Below are 15767 nucleotides of genomic sequence, written 5' to 3' on the forward strand. Positions count from 1 at the left end.
AGAAAAAGAAAATAAATATATCGCAAGAACCCAATTGTATTATTAAGAGCAAAACCAAGAGCCAGGAAAAAGAACTTCGGTCTGTGTTACAAATCTGAGCTTTTTAACGTGTCAAAGTGGATGAGGACATTTCATATTCAAGCTGTTAGTGAGCTTCAGTGATTGTAAGAGAGAGAACAGATAAGGGAGAACTTAACTTTACCAGATGAAATATATATTTGTATTAGCGCTGAGATGTCACCGATGTTTGTACAGTGCTTGCAGTAAGAGTAATGCTGAAATCTGTTTTATGTTAGGTAAGTAAGTATTAATCATAAGACTCTCCTTTAACTTAAGAGTCAGATGAGCTGTGGAAAAAGATGGGGAAAAAATGGTGGCAAGGCCACTTTCAAGTCCTGGCTTGTCGAAATTCAACAGCACTTTTCTGTTCAGGCACCTCCTGTGTGAATTACATTCTAGTCCTTCTACTTTACTCCCCTGGAGGCTTCAGAGCAGCCTGGTTAGAAGCAGAAAGCTATAGCCCAGTCTCCAGCATAGGGACACCTTAGGGCAGAGCCAGTTTATGACTTGGATGGGACAGATGCAGTTGTAAAGGAAACAATGTAAAGTCTTTGCACTTCTTTCAAACAAGCTGCTCCAGGCTTCTTGTGAGATGGTGACATCTTTTAAAGACAACCCTGGAAAAGCCTCTTCACATGCACTGATCATTTTGTTTTGAGTGACTCTTTTAGACAATTTGTCATACAAAAATACTGTACCATGAACTACTACTCTCTGACAGCAGTCACAGAATAAAGGGATTGATTAAATTAGAAATATCCATTTGTAATCACCACATGAGGGCCTGTGCCTGGACCTCAGCTGAACCCATTTATGCTGTCAGGCTGCCATTTGCCAGTTCTACATTTTCCTGCCAGCTCAGTAGGTCTCTATGGATTATTCTACTTCATAGTTTGTGCCTAAAATTTGTAGATCTGGTAATGAATCCCAGAGTCCACTTGATTTCACAGTGCAAATCATTTGCTATTACTAGTGAAGGCAGAGAATTAGCTGTTGCGTTGTTTCGGCAGTAGGCTGGAGGTTAGTTCCCTGGGTACTCAAACACTGCTGCAGCGCCCATGCCAGTTCCGATGCACATTGACACCACGCCGTATGCTCTGAAAGGGAAGAACACATGGGATTAAGAAAAAGACAGATTAGTTTAAATCAGCTGGGGAGGGAGAGAATCCTACAATCCAGATTCACAGAATGGTTTGGGTTCGAAAGGGCAGCAAGACATTACACAGCCCTCCCTTAGGAAGGCCATCAGAAATTCATGTTCAAAACCTATCAGAGAGATGGAGAAAGCTTAACCCACAATGACTGTTGCTAAACTACTTACACCCATGTAGGGCATTAAGGTTAATACTGTTTCTCAGTGCTCACCTCTTCCCTCTGCGCTTCAATTCATTGAGTAAGGTGACAACTTGACGAGCACCCGTACAGCCCAGTGGATGCCCCAGAGCTATGGCTCCTCCCAGGGGATTGACTTTCTCCATTGGAATGCCCAGCTTTTCAACGCAGTAAACAGCCTAGAAAGACGGAGGGAATGGTTTCATGGAGATGCTCTCACCTTCATTAGGTCTCAGCTCTCCCGCAACAGACAGCTAAGAGGACTGCAGAGAAGACTGGTGATCTCACGCCTACATAAGGAGGGACAGCAGACAGTCCTAGGAGCTTGAGGGGCTTCAGAAGATGCATGCTTAAAATGAACTTACTCAAATTATGTATTATTACACAAACGCCACATCATTGTGTCAGCTGCTCTGAAAGTATTAAACAGCACTGACAGGCCTGACTCCAGCTAGATCATCCTTCCCAACGGCAAGGAGTGGAACTAATTATAAATCCCAAGCACAGGGAAGTGAGCTAAGCCCATCCACTCCACCTCAAACTGGAGCCCACATACTTTCTGACAGGTACATCACAAATCTGTGGAAGATACAGTGTTGAAGTTTCTGCCTTTCATCAAGGACCTCCAACAGTCCTGTGCATGTTATTAACATTTGTCTATGTAATATGTAGAACAAGTTAAGATTTAACCTGGATACTAAGCTGAAATATACTCAGCTGCCATGCAATGCTGCAACTTAAAACAGGATGATCACTCACCTGGCTTGCAAAGGCTTCATTAATTTCATATATATCAATGTCAGCCAGAGTCAGACCTATGGTTTAAAAAGCCAGGATTTAAAAGCAGGTATTTTTGCCCTATGATTCACTCACAGCCTCCCTTTATGAGTTCTAGTCCTACTTCATTAATGACAAAAACAGGGGCATTGGCTCCATGTGGGGTATCTACACTTGCACACGTTTACGTGCAACATCTAAAGACTGCAAACTGCAACACTTCATGGTAGGTTGTCACTGAGTTTGCCAAATTTCCTTAGATTAAGTGGGATCTGTTTGCAGATGGATTAAAGCTTGAAGAGTATTTTGAGACCAAAAACTATCAGTGAACAGATGATCACAGCAATGACAGCTGAACACAACAATAATCACAAGCTATAAAAGCTATTTAATCTAATGAGTATGCCAAGAACCCTGAGGAAAACTTCTTAGCACTGGTCAGATGCCAAAATTATAAAAAAAAACCCGAACCAAACACAATCCCCCCCCCCCCCCCAGTCATATTAAGGAAAACAGCACTAAACAAACACTAAATCATGTGCCACATGTTAACTGTTGTTGAGACTGTGCAGGGATTTAATCCTGAGCTTCTCAAAGTTGAGCAGATGACAATTTAGACATGGTACAAGCAGAAAGTACTACAACCTGAGGCAAGATCTCTTTTAAGGTTTTGACTCTTAAGTTCATTGTTCCTATGGCTGACTGCTGCACAGGCAGCATATAAATTTCAGCCTGCAGAGTCTGATTTGCCTTGTGCCAAACACTGGGTGAACGACAAGTGGTTCTTACCTGCCTTTTCCACAGCAACAGGGATTGCGTATGCCGGCCCTATGCCCATCACATCGGGTGGGACCCCAACCACAGCAAAGGACCTGAGCACTCCCAAGACTGGGAGTCCCAGCTGTGCTGCTTTCGAGCGCTTTGCCAGGAGAACAGCAGCTGCTCCATCACTGACCTGGCTGGCGTTACCTGTTGGAAGGGATTTCTTTTGTCTAAGCACATTCTATTACAAGGCAGGTAAACCACAGGAACACCAACTTAACAAGAGAGCTGACCTGCTGTAGTGCTACCATCCTCTTTGAAGGCAGGCTTCAGTTTCGCCAAGCCCTCCAGGGTTGTGGAGGGCCTAATCCCTTCATCTTGGTGCACGGTGATTGGTTTTTGGTTGCCCTGATTATCTAGAATGGTGGTCTTCACTGGAACAATCTCAGTTTTAAACAGTCCCATCTGCTGAGCTTTTGCTGCTCTGTTAAAGAAGATTAGGAAAGATTAAAATATTCTGGAGGTGAACTGAAAGAGAACTAATGTCAAGGAAACCAGTTAATAAGAGAATTAACTAAGGTGTGACTTAGTACACAGGCACAACATTGCCAAGTAGTGGACAAGACAACAGGCCAATATTTGGCTCCATTCTTGGGAAGACAAACTTTATACCTCTTCATCATATAAAATGTATCACTAATTTATGGGCGTTCTCCCCAACCCATTCTGTTCCCATCGATGCCGCTGTGACTGACTCCTACAGCTCACAGCATGAAGCTGTACTTGTCCAGTGGTACAGTCACAGCACAACTGTTCAAACACCAATTCTTATTTCTGAGAGTTTAAACTGGGCATGTGGGCTAAGCCTCCACATAATGCTAATAACTTCCAATAAGCTAGGGAATGGCTGAAGCTTCACTCATTCCTGGATTTGTCCTGTTAAAGACAAGTTGAGCTCTAAACCACAGACCAGGTATAATCTTCTGGCATCTAAATGCAACCTTTCAGCCCAAAACAGTTGCAGTGTTTATTGCATAGTTCAGTGTGACTATGCAGAAGGGTATTGCTTAATTTAAGCGGTAAAGGTGTGTCGAAGACAGGGTCTGGTCCCCAAGACAGCTGAATTAGCAGGAGGGAACAACTGACACAAACAGACTGGTAAAAGTGAGCAGAACAGAATTAGTTAAATTAGATCAGAGCACAGTTTTAATCTTTTGCATCAACAAGGTATTTTAAAAGCCTCCAGAGTTTAGGTTTACCTTCTAGCAGCAGAGCACCCTTTACAGGGAATACAAATTGGAGACTGAAAGCTTGTTTTACGCCCTCATCACTTTAACTCATCATAGAATCACAGAACTGTTTGGGTTGGAATGACCCTCAAAGCTCATCCAGTTCCAACCCCCTGCCACAGGCAGGGACACCTTCCAGTAGACCAAGTTGTTCCAAGCCCCATCCAACCTGGCCTCGAACACTGCCAGAGATGGGGCAGCCACAGCTTCTCTGGGCAACCTGTGCCAGGGCCTCACCACCCTCACAGGGAAGAACTTCTGCCTAAGATGTCATCTAAATCTCCCCCCTGTCAGTTTAAAGCCATTCCTGCTGGTCCTGTCACTACAGGCCCTTTTAAAGCCCCCTTCCAGGTTTCTTGTCAGCCCCTTCAGGCACTGGAAGCTACTCCAAGGTCTCCAAGAAGCGTTCTTTTCTCCAGGCTCAAGAAGCCCAGCTCTCTCAGCCTCTCATAATAAAATGAAAATATTTAATACTCCCAGGTAAGTGAGACTTGGAACAAAGAGCTGAAGGACAGATCAGTAACTCCACAGACATCCTGAGGCCAGAAAATCACCCCCTTCCTTATGTGAGAGGTGAGGATCACTTTCACATACCCTTTTGTGTTATCAGTTCAGTGTCAGTGAGAAAGGCTGGCATGCCAAGTTCCCTGAGAAGCAGGGCCAGAATTTAAAGGTTAACTGGCCTGTGCAGTGGCTTCCTTTTTAGATAAATAATTGGACCGGGGTGATGCTTAAACAGAGCTCTGAAAGTTATTTAACTCTTTGATGGCCATGACTTTAACATGTCACCTGCTGCTGTTAGAATGTCAAAATGGCCCGTGTGTTCCAGGCACCAGCTGACTTCAGCAGTGATCTGACGTAAGAGGAAGGTTATGAGAGGTAGGACTGGGCTCACTTAGAGCCAAACACCTGCAGTGAACACACACCACTCTTCTGATGAGCTCAGCCATTCTCTAGATGCAGCTACAGTTAAATATTCCCTCTTAGGAAAGGTTCCTTCTGCTTCTACTCCTAAATTCAGTTTCAAACAATACTGAGCGAAAGCCACTATAAAAATACTGCACAACATATTTGTTTTAGAAACCTCACGGAGGTTGTATTCTTTGGATGCTGAAAAAACACAGGGGCACTCACTGCTCAGGACTCAATGCCTGGTGGTACATGCACAAGATTAGTCTCACAGTCCCCAGTAAAGCTCTGGACTTCGGTTTCCTCACCACACAACCCGGGACATGCACCGATCTTCACTCTGACCATCTCAAGCTTCTTTACTCATGATTAAGATTTGGAAGGCAACATGAAGGCTGTACTTAACCACGCTTAGGAAGTAGCAGTGTTATTTTCTACCTGTATTTATTCCTTAACTAAAAGGTTGAAAAAAAAACAAAGAACCCAAACGTTTACTTTTGTTGGGAAGCCAAGGCAAAGGCATCTTGCTTCTTTCGGGAAACTCCAAACTTCTCTGCCACATTTTCTGAGGTTATTCTGGGAAAACAACAACGAAGAATTAATCCAATGAGACACTAATGCAGTTGGCTTCTCCTAAAACAACACAAAGTACAAGCACTGGCTTTAGTCTCAAAGCTAACTGCTGCCTTCTCAACCAAGAATTGCTTGGCAGAAGCAAATCCCGAATCAACTCTAGGACAAAAACATGGCTCAAATCCATTTTCCTTGCTCATTAAGCCATTGAGCTTAAGACATAAGACAAGGAAATCTTTCATCAGAGTTGCTGATCTTCCCCCATTTCACGTAATTCATCTTCTACCACAACCAAGGCAGATGCCGACACATACAGATCCAAGCTGACCACATTCATATTGATCTGGAACAGTACAGTCACTGAGGAGACAGACCATCTGGAAACCCCCTAAACCTTGGGAAGAGGAACCACTTACCCCATAGGAATCAAGCAATCCCTTGCTTTGCTGTTTTCCATCAAGCTGGAACTGATATCACCAGGATTATTTGCACTTCTGAGGGACATGGTTTCCACACTAAACACAGGAAAGATATGAATTTGCAAACAGTGCTTCACAGTACACACGCGGTTCTTGTGCCACTAAGACTGACCGAAACTCAGTATCTTTACAACTTGCATTCCTACTACCCCACAGAAACATCACTAATAAAAAAGAAACGGACAAGGCAGAAGCTCTTCAGTCATCAATATCAGAATTACTATGAAATGAAAACAGATTGCTACATTAAATTGGTCCTTATTTCACTGGAACAGAATAACAACGTCAGTCATTAATAACAGTTAATTTCTCGTGTTTCCGCAGCTAGGAAGGAATTGCTAAAGATTCCAGCACTTCTGACCTCAAACACAGCAAGAAACCTAAGTTTCTAGGAGAGGAGTTTGCAGTGAGATTGTCATCAGCCATAAAAAACGCAACTTACACATAAAGCACGGGTTGGAAGTAAAATAAGGAAAGTATTAAGCAAACCTACAGAGACACTTCAGTAAGTTACACCATTTATATTTCACAACAGAGAGAATTTAAGACATTGATCCCAGAGGCTGCAGCCTTTGACCTACAAATGAATTAACAGCTTGAAGATATCCAAGTTTATTGCAGGAACACACTTAAGCCATCACTTAAGACCAGTGAACATTCGAAAAGTCAGTCTAGACCACAAAGTCTACAATGGGAAGAGGGTTTGAAGAGGGTTCTACTCTGCACTCCACAGAGACACTATGAAGAATAAACAAGGGAACTATTCCTGTAAAATGCAAGAGAAGCAGAAAACAAGGGCCTTCCCCAAGCAGCTTATCAGGAATTTAAACTCTAACATGGGACAGTGCATTACTTGGCTTCAGCTGGATCTACTCCCCAAAGGAAGGTACAGAATCAGGTTTAAAGTAAGAGTAAACCACAGCTTCTGTGTTTTGTGTTGTCATCCAGTATCTTTCCACCTACAGAGTGGCTGAGTCCACTCGGGAAGAGCATGACTTGGGATAAACCCAACTCACAAAAGCTATTTCTAGCTTAAGAGATTTTGTTTTACTGTTTATTCATTCTTCTGAAGTGAATATGCGTGTAGTCACTAGCATTTCTCCAAAGCCAACCCAGCATTTATATAACCCTCTAAGAAATAAACACTTCTTATGATGTTGGGACTGAAGCAAAGAACAGTATGCCTGTCCACTGCAGAACAACATCTCCTGTAGGCCTGTAGAACAGTTATTAGCATGGGTAGACCATTTACTTCCTTATCTAAGATAGCTGCTGGTCTTCTAAGACACTAGTTAATCTGAGATCAGTTAGAAAGCTAATTGTGAAGGGTTCTTTCAGGCTCTGCACACAAGTGGTATCCCACAGCAGAGACAGAGGACCCTAACAGAAAAGGTTTTTGCATGCTTGTAAGAGATACTCAGCCTCTTATTGCAACTCCAGCTGACATGTCACCAAGACCAAAACTTCCAGGAGAATTAAAGTATATTCAGTCACCTTTCCTCCTTTAACATGACCTGATCTTCTTTAGTAAAAGTACTCAGCAGCCTCTGGAAATATACGAATTGCATCTGCAGCCACCACATATACTCAGGTCCTACTTTTAGAGTTTATTCACTATTTGTCAAATGAGGACAGCATCTATTTCCTTGGGGGGAACAGATGTGGTGGGAAAGGGTTTCTAATTCCTCACACGAGTGCTCTTGCAGAGGGACAGAATACCATAGAAAGATTTTCTTACCCACAGGCCAAGCCAATGTCATATGATCCATTTCGGATGCCACCTGTAACAGAAGTGCAGAAACATTCTTATTATCATTAGGAGCAAAAGCATTTCCATTCTAGCTGTGGTTTCATGAACCCCTGAGGCACCTACCACAGGCAAATAGGGCATTCCCTCTTCCCTTCCACCTGCACAACATAAGACAGGTCAAGGAGCTAATGGGGCTGAAGACCAACCACGACCTGACATGCAGAGAGCGCTAGAGGGCTGAAGCTGCCTGATATGGAAGTGATGGTAGAACTCACTCTCAGAAAACCAAGTTAGTTCCATAGGAGTAAACTAGGCCACTCAAGGATATAAAAGTATTCAACTAGTAACACCAAGGATTCCTAACAGCAGACATTATTGCTACTTCTACTGCTCAGACAGATTGGAGAACAGGAGAAAGAAGCACTTGGGGTGGGGCAGGTATTGCCTCTGATCCCTTACCTGCTATATTGATAACAGCCTGTAGGCCAGAGGAGCACTGCCGGTTCACGCTCGAGCACGGCACCGTCTCTGGAATACCACTAGAAAACAAGGCAGCACTGACTAAGACTCGGTGACGCAACAAACCAAATCTCTAAAGACAGCATTAAACCACGCGATTAAACTTTTAACCCTCAAGTTCAAGACAGATCCCTTCATGCATTTGTTGACCTATTTGGTCCTGCACCAAGAGAAAGCAAAGTTCAGAGAGAATTTCCACACTTGATTTGCAAGTGGTTCTGCAGGCTGTTTCCCCACAGGTGTGTCTTCAGAAGGTCCGCTCCAAGCAGGGGCCTCTTGTGCGCCTTGTTCCCAAGCTTTGATTTGGGCCAGAAATACTGAAAAGCTCTGTAATATTCGCAGTTACAGGTGGGCTGTGCCTGCCCCTCATCACTTGACAACAGACACCGGCTATTTAGAAGCTGAGATCCAGCTCAGTACAAACCACTGACCACCAATACTGGGGAAAGAACAGAAAGACTTGAGACAACTCAATGGTTTTAGGACCACAGAGTGGAAGGAAGCGCAGCTTGGAAGTGTGGAGAAGCAGCAGGTACAGCTGGGAGCCCACAAAACAAGATCTCCCATTCAGAGGCCCAACACAGGAGGCACAAACAGAGTAAACAGCCTCACCTCTGCCTCCCTGTCTCTGCCCCTCCAAACACCTGATCAAAGTCTAATTTCTAGGCAAAAGGTGATGTGCTGTAACAACCTAGGAGTGCATGAGCGTCATCACAACCTCTGACCCAGTGCTGCCCCATAGCCAAGGCCTGAGAAAGAGGGGAAGAACCTCGGTCCGGCTGAGAGTTTACCTTAGGAACTGTGCAACTCTCGCAATCAAAGCGCCGGCTCCAGGCTGCAGCACGTTTCCTGGGTGCAAAGATACGGTTCCAGTCAATGGGTTGCATCCCCCTCGCTATTTGCTGCAGGCACCGAAGGGATACAACATCACCATGGCTTGGTACCACCTGGCACCCAGATCAGAGCCCCACCACGTGCCAGAACAGTGACAACAGACACACTGATTTCAGAAACCTAATACTGCAAACTAACCCCTTCCAACCCCACAATACTTCCAAGTACCCCAGGAGCAGCCTGTCCTGGAGAGCTGTCCAGACCAGGAGTTTCAAAGTCCAGAGAGAGGTTGTTTACTCACCCACACAGATATCCCCCAGGGCCTCAGGACGAAGATTGACATCTTGAAGAACGGCTGTCATAACAGCAGACAGTAGTTCATCAGGCGTAGTATCCTAAAAGCATAGGGGATTAGAGCTACTCAGCAAATACCAGTAACTGCTCTGTCACCAGTTTACCCTCAGGTTACTTCACAGGACTCACAGCTTAGGCAGCTTTACTCCACTTCTCAGCTCATTATGGCTGTCATTGTCTACAAAAGTCTTCTCTGTGTTTTTCACCTTCACACACTGTAACACCTGCTGCTTTCTTACCTACCTCAGTTTCATATGAGCACACTTCGTAGGGCCTTCAAAACCAAACGACTATGTTGAGTTACGTGACAAGACTTAGCAAGTAGAGCCCTTCAATTTATCTTGTGAAAGAAACAAGGGCGACCCCTCAGCTGGTGAGAGGGCCCCCCAGCATGGTGAGACCTATCTTGAAGGATGACAAGCAACGCACAACCTCTGCGGCCACCCTTGCACCCTCGGTCTGCACCCCTGAACACTGCCACTGCCACCCAGGGGGACAATGGGCAGCTCCAGAAGGGCGGCACATCCACGTAAGGTGCTGTTGGTACCTGCCTGCGCAGGGGAGGGAGATGCTGCCTTTCCAAGGGGTTGCTCTGTTCGGCCACTCGGGTAACAGCAGCACGGAGAGACCTACTTCGGGCTTTAAGAAGAGCCGGGAAACTCGTCGGTACATTCGCTGGCTTTCTGGGGTGCCAGTGGTCCTGCTGCACCTGGGCCGTGCACACACACACACACACACACCCACCCCGGCACTAAAACCACCAGAAAGCGCCTTTTATACCATTACAAAGCACAGCCCGCTGCTGGGCCGTGGCTGGGGGTCCCACATCTCCTCGACCTGCAGCGGAGCAGTGCTGGGGGGCTCGGTGCCCGAGGGGACCCCGACGCGGCACACTGCGGGGCTCGGCAACCGGGGGCAGCGGGAGCACCCAGTCCCCGATGGGGAAGGCGGGCAGTGGGGCGGCAGTCCCCGTAGCACCCCGGGAGCAGGACAGCCCAGCCGGGCCATACCTTGAAGCCGCCGCGCTTGGCGCGGGCGATGGCGGTCCTCCGCCCGTGCACCACCACCACATCGTCGGAGCTGGCTGCCCGCGGCGAGACCCCGGCGCGACTCCCGCACGGCGCGGCGCTAACCCCCGTGCCCGGCCCTGGGGGGGAACCGGCGAGATGCCCCAGCAAGAGCTGCACCCGGCGAGCCGCCGCCATGTTGTCCCCGCCGCCTCAGGAAGTGGGTAGAGGGGGGAGGCGGCAGGACGCACGGGCTCGTTTGCATGGCCCCGCCCGCAGTGGGGAGCCCGGGGCCGGGGGTGGGCGATGGGGACTGACTGAGAGCTGTGGAACAGGAACGTGCAGCCGGGCTGCACCAGGGAGCGGTGAAAGGAACGCGAGCGAAATGGTTGAGTACAGCTAAAATGGGTAAGCAGGGAAAGGAAACAAACCGGGGAAAAGGAAGAAAAGAAGGGAGAGAGAGGGGAAAAAAAGAGGGAGGAAAACCTGGGAAAGAGAAAAAAATCGGAAAAAATAAAGCCGGGAAAAAACAGGAAAAAGGGAAAAGCCGTGGAAAATGGGGGGAAACCGGGAAAAATAAATACAGGGGAAATAGGGAAAAAGGAAAATGAAACGGGGAAAATGGGTAAAAGTGAGAAAAATTGGGAAAACGGGGAAAAAAAGAAAAAATGAAACAAAACTATGCAAAAGAAAAAAAAAACAGGAAAACGGGAAAAAACGGGACAAAAAGAAAAAAACAGGAAAAAGGGAGAAAATGGGGAAAAAACAAGAAAAAAACGGAGGAAAAACGGGAAAAGAAAAAACGGGAAAAACCGAGAAAAACAAAAATGGAGGAAAAACGGGAAAAGAAAAAACGGGAAAAACCAAGAAAAACAAGGAGGAAAAACGGGAAAAGAAAAAATGGGGGAAAAGCGGAAAAAAGGAAAACAGGAAAAACTGGAAAAAATAAAGGGAAAAAAGAAAAAAAAAATAGGGGGGAAAACAGAGGAAAGAGAAAAAAAGGAAAAAAAGTAAAGAATAACGAAAGAAAACCCCACCAGGGACAAAGCACCAGCGAAAGTAAATAACAGAAAAAGGACATTTTAAAATTAAAAATAAATAATTAACCCATGTAACTGTGTGTGCTTGGGGCATCTGCACACAGCGGGACGCCAGGACCAAAGGGCACGCAGAGCCCTGCACTGATGGATGGTTTCAGGTAAGCCCCAGGAACCACCCGCCCCATTCCTGCCTCGACCCCTCAAGTCCTGTCCCCTGCCTCACTGGTGGCCTGAGCCCATACCGGTGCCAGGGGACACCCAAGGGCCGCTCCAGCCTCCACCCCCCAGGGAAAATCATTTCCCAGCAGGACCATGACAGTGCAGTGCACAGGGAAATCCACTGAGCTACAGGTAAACCGGAACAAAATCAAGGAAAAACAAAACAACCACCAAAAAAACCCAACTTTACATGGCAGAATATTACATTCTCTTTTCCTGTTTCATTCTGTACATCAGAACACTGCACGGATTTTAACAAATAAAAAGGCACAGGCACCTGAGGAGTGAGTCGCACACACACATATGCACACACACACGAGCCACATTCATCCACGGGATGATTCCGGTGCTTTGAGGGGAGTTTTGGGGCAGCCCCAGCCCAGGGCAACCGAGAGCTTACTTCTGCTCTCCAAGTTTTGGAAAGAAGGCAAGCACCCACCTGCCACCGAAGGCTGAGAAAATCAAACCCAAAGAGATTCAATGAAAGAGGAGAAAGCAGCTTAAAAACGTTTTGGTTTGGTTGTTTGGTCTTTGTTAGCTTTGGTGAAAACACATCTCTCGTTACCCTCTTCTGACAAAACCCTCCCCAGCCAACACTGATTGTTTTCTTTTTGTCCATCCATCCCATGTTACCAAACAGACTGATGATGGATTTGGTCCTATTCACAGAATAAAATTCTTCGCTCCCACCCAGAGGAAGGAGGCAACTTTAAACCCCCCCTTCCCAAGACAGCTGCCCATCACCACTGTGTCAGACTGGTTTCACCAGAGCCCAGCCTGGGCAAGAACTGGCCTCTGCAGCTTTGCAGGGAAGTTTCTAGGGAATCCTTTGAGCTATTTCCCCTCATTTTCCCTGACCATACCAGTGTTTTATTTTTAAACTGGAATAGCTCTAATTTTTGCTTCTTTTCCGAGCTGTTGACAAGGAAAGGCTCTTACTGGCACACCTGCCGTGCAAAGTCTTGATCTCTTCTTCCACGTGGAAGAATCCAAGGACAGGTCAAATCACACCAATCTCCCAACTTCCTCTTCAGTCCAAGCAACGCTTTTCATTTTCAATTAGAAACAATATGTTTTCACCCACTGGCATGAAGACAGCAACCTCCTGGTAACTGCATATTTAACCCTTTGCTGGGCCAGATGGACACAGCTATTGCAGCAGGAAAAGGGAAGGTGCAATTAGTTTGTCCAAAATAACCAAGATCTGATGAATTCATTAGCTTCCAAGGAGTCTGTGCATGCTCCCTGCCCAGTTTCCCAGCAGGGTACTGCTTGTAGCTCACAACTGGCCTATTTTCTCCTAAAACTTCAAATATACTGGGGGAAGAAATCTGTTTCCAGCTGCCCTCAACTCACATAACTCTCTTCTGATTTGCAGCTTCACAGCCCTGCAGCTGCTGCCTTGGGCACCATCATGGAGATGATATCCCCCTTCCCTGCTCCCAGGGCTGGTCCTACAGGGCCTGGAGAAGGCACCCAGCCCTTGGCAGTCCAGATCAACAGGCTCTGTTTCTCTCTGCTTAGGTTATTTGGAGACCCACTGGGCTCCTCCTGCAGCTCTGCTTCCACAATGTATTGGCAGCCCTCCAAACTCAGTGTAGCAGCATAGGTACAGGCTAGCAGGACTAAGGCTGTGAGCAGAGAGCATCCTCACCAAGACGTCCTCCAGCTCCCACCTGAAGCCTGATGGTTCCTAACAAGAACTGTCTGATGCTCAGCTGCAGGTATTGACAACATTTAAACATCCCTACACACAGCCCATGGCAGAGGTCCTGGGCATCGGTCCATGGGTGTACCCCAGAGAGACCTCCTGCACCCTGAGAGGACCCCTTCTTCCAAGAGTCACACACACACACATACACACACATACACAAAGGCAAAGTCAACACGGCTGCTGCATCATCGCACCCGACCCTGTGCTTTGCGCCGAGCATCACTCCTTGATTGTAACCGCTTAAGGCACAGAACAGTATTAAATGCCGCCCTGCCTGGAGATGTGGGCTGGTCCCACGACCTCCAGGAGGGTTCGGTCCCCTTGTGAACGAGGACATGCAGGTCCCCCCGACTCTGTAGTCTGAGGATCATCTCCTTCAGCTTGGCTTAAGCCCCTGTCTGTTCTCCTGCAAAAGGTGGTGACCGCCACTGAGCATCTTATTCATCTGCTGTCCCGGGGATGCTGCCAGCATCGCTGTTGTGCTGTGGCGGAGAATGGATCCCATTTGCTGCACTTTCCCCTAGAGATAAGTAACATGGTGAGGTGGGATGACCCTCTTATCGCTGGCAGCAAGAAGGTTACTTGGTCCGAGGCCAGCACTCGCATAAGTCTGGGAAATCCCTCACTCTGAATTCCTGGTGCCAATAATCCTGAGAGCAGCTTGGAAATCCAACAACACAGAGGGTGCTGAGCCAACAATGAGCAAGAAGGGACCTATGGGGGCCACCGCCAGGACAGCCCAGGGTGGAGGTCTGAACCGTAGAGCACAGACAGTCTGGCGGCCACCCCGTTCCCACCAGCGTTTCCCCATCCCCACTGCCAGGGGCTCAGAGCCCGCAGTTCACGAAGGGGTGTCTCAGCAGGTCCTCAGCTGTCGGCCTCCGCTTCTCCTCCACGAAGATCTGCTCGAGGAAGTTGCGGCAGGAGTTGGAGACACTGTCAGGGAGCTGGGGTTTGGTCGGCTGGGTGGCAATCTTAAAAATAGCCGCCATGGCCTCGAACTCTGCCCACGGCGGCTTCTCTGTTAACATCTCCACCACGGTGCAGGCCACACTCCTGCAACAATGCCAAGACACAGGGGTGAGATGGAAGGTAGCGCACTGGGGCGGTGGCTGTGTATCTCAAGTCTAATCAGCTCTAAGGCTGCACCTGACTGGATGGACTGTGGGGAGCAAAGCCACATGAGTGGTGGGCGCACATCTCTGGAACACATGGCCCCCTGAAACTCACTGTTCAGGCAAGCCCTTGGAACTGGGCTCTCCCTCCCACCAGCAGGAGTGAACTTGCAAGTCTTGCTCTAAAGCTGGTGGCTTTTCTGCCTACGTTAACTGTCAGATATTAAGTTTGATAAGAGCATGTGAGAGACGTTATTGGAGCATTCCCTGAAGGGAAACCCAGGCACAAGTCCAGACACCACTGTTTCAGCAATAGCATGTATGAAAGAATGTGTGAATAGCCAGAATTAAATGTTTGCCTACATCCAACTTCATCTCCAAATGAGCAGCAAGTGCCCAAAACGTTTCCCTGTGCTTGCTAAGGAGTCATCGTCACAGCAGAGACACTCTCTGCCACCTCCATTCATGGTTGCTCCTAAGAAACTGAACCACATTTCCCTTCTATCAGCTAGAGTGGTGGTACAGGGTACATGGCTGCCTGACTAGTTTTTGTTGACCCTACTTGCTTGGGCATGCAACAGAAAGCGTGTTGCAAAGAGAGGGCTTCCTCCTCATTTACTGGGAGCGTTAGTGTTATTGCAACTCCTTCAGGCTCCAGTTGACATCCTCCACACATCCAAACATTCACAAGCAGCCAGTGAATTTGGTTTTCTTTGTGCCTGAGCCACATGAAAACACCCAGCAGCAGATTTTGAGAGGCTGCACAAGATCCCCTGAGCCTAGGTTTTAACTAACCTAAAATCAGGGCAACCAAAACTCAACAGCTCTTTCAGCAAACTTTGTTATCAACCTGCTTTCCAGAATTAAAGAGCTGCTATGGGGTCAAGCTGCACATGACCGTCACATATAAGAACTTCCAAAAGCAAGCTGTGATTCTAAGTGCTCCTGTTTCGCAACCTTCAGCTACAACATGCACCCTCTGGATATCTGCATAGTTGATCTTAACATTCAGCTCCTATTTCCATCCTTCACAC

General features: G+C 47.1%; 2 protein-coding genes across 3 annotated transcripts in view; both read right to left on the reverse strand.

Annotated features, from left to right (window-relative positions):
• Positions 1 to 22: 22 nt before the first annotated feature.
• On the reverse strand, positions 23 to 10843 carry ACAA1 (acetyl-CoA acyltransferase 1). Its single transcript, XM_057398259.1, has 12 exons — positions 10649 to 10843; positions 9586 to 9679; positions 9242 to 9299; positions 8391 to 8470; positions 7920 to 7962; positions 6119 to 6217; positions 5625 to 5705; positions 3225 to 3415; positions 2959 to 3138; positions 2152 to 2207; positions 1426 to 1571; positions 23 to 1157 (listed from the first exon to the last, which is right to left on the reverse strand). The coding sequence occupies exons 1-12, from the start codon at positions 10841 to 10843 to the stop codon at positions 1082 to 1084; spliced, it is 1299 nt and encodes a 432-aa protein (XP_057254242.1). The 3' UTR covers positions 23 to 1081.
• Positions 10844 to 12434: 1591 nt separating this feature from the next.
• LOC130593258 (mitogen-activated protein kinase kinase kinase 3-like) overlaps positions 12435 to 15767 on the reverse strand; it is a 78082-nt gene continuing 74749 nt past the window's right edge. For both annotated transcript variants that reach the window (XM_057398278.1, XM_057398276.1), the window contains exon 17: positions 12435 to 14674. In XM_057398278.1, the coding sequence (XP_057254261.1) occupies positions 14446 to 14674 (229 nt within the window). In that variant the 3' untranslated portion in view covers positions 12435 to 14445. The remainder of the gene's footprint in view (positions 14675 to 15767) is intronic.

The sequence above is a fragment of the Pezoporus wallicus genome, unplaced genomic scaffold (genome assembly GCF_028554395.1).
Source record: "Pezoporus wallicus isolate ANWC-B61680 ecotype Strahan unplaced genomic scaffold, APGP_CSIRO_Pwel_v1 contig_7237, whole genome shotgun sequence".
Lineage (NCBI taxonomy): Eukaryota > Metazoa > Chordata > Aves > Psittaciformes > Psittacidae > Pezoporus > Pezoporus wallicus.

What these genes read in the sequence shown, in the direction of transcription:
- ACAA1 (XM_057398259.1), bottom strand. Translation starts at nt 10,843, where the DNA reads ATGGCGGCGGCTCGCCGGGTGCAGCTCTTGCTGGGGCATCTCGCCGGT. An exon ending in GCCTTGGCTTCCCAACAAAA is followed by an intron (nt 3,416 to 5,624) that starts GTAAACGTTTGG and finishes CTTCTTTAACAG; the next exon opens with AGCAGCAAAAGCTCAGCAGA. An exon ending in ATGAAGCCTTTGCAAGCCAG is followed by an intron (nt 1,572 to 2,151) that starts GTGAGTGATCAT and finishes CCGTCTTTCTAG; the next exon opens with GCTGTTTACTGCGTTGAAAA.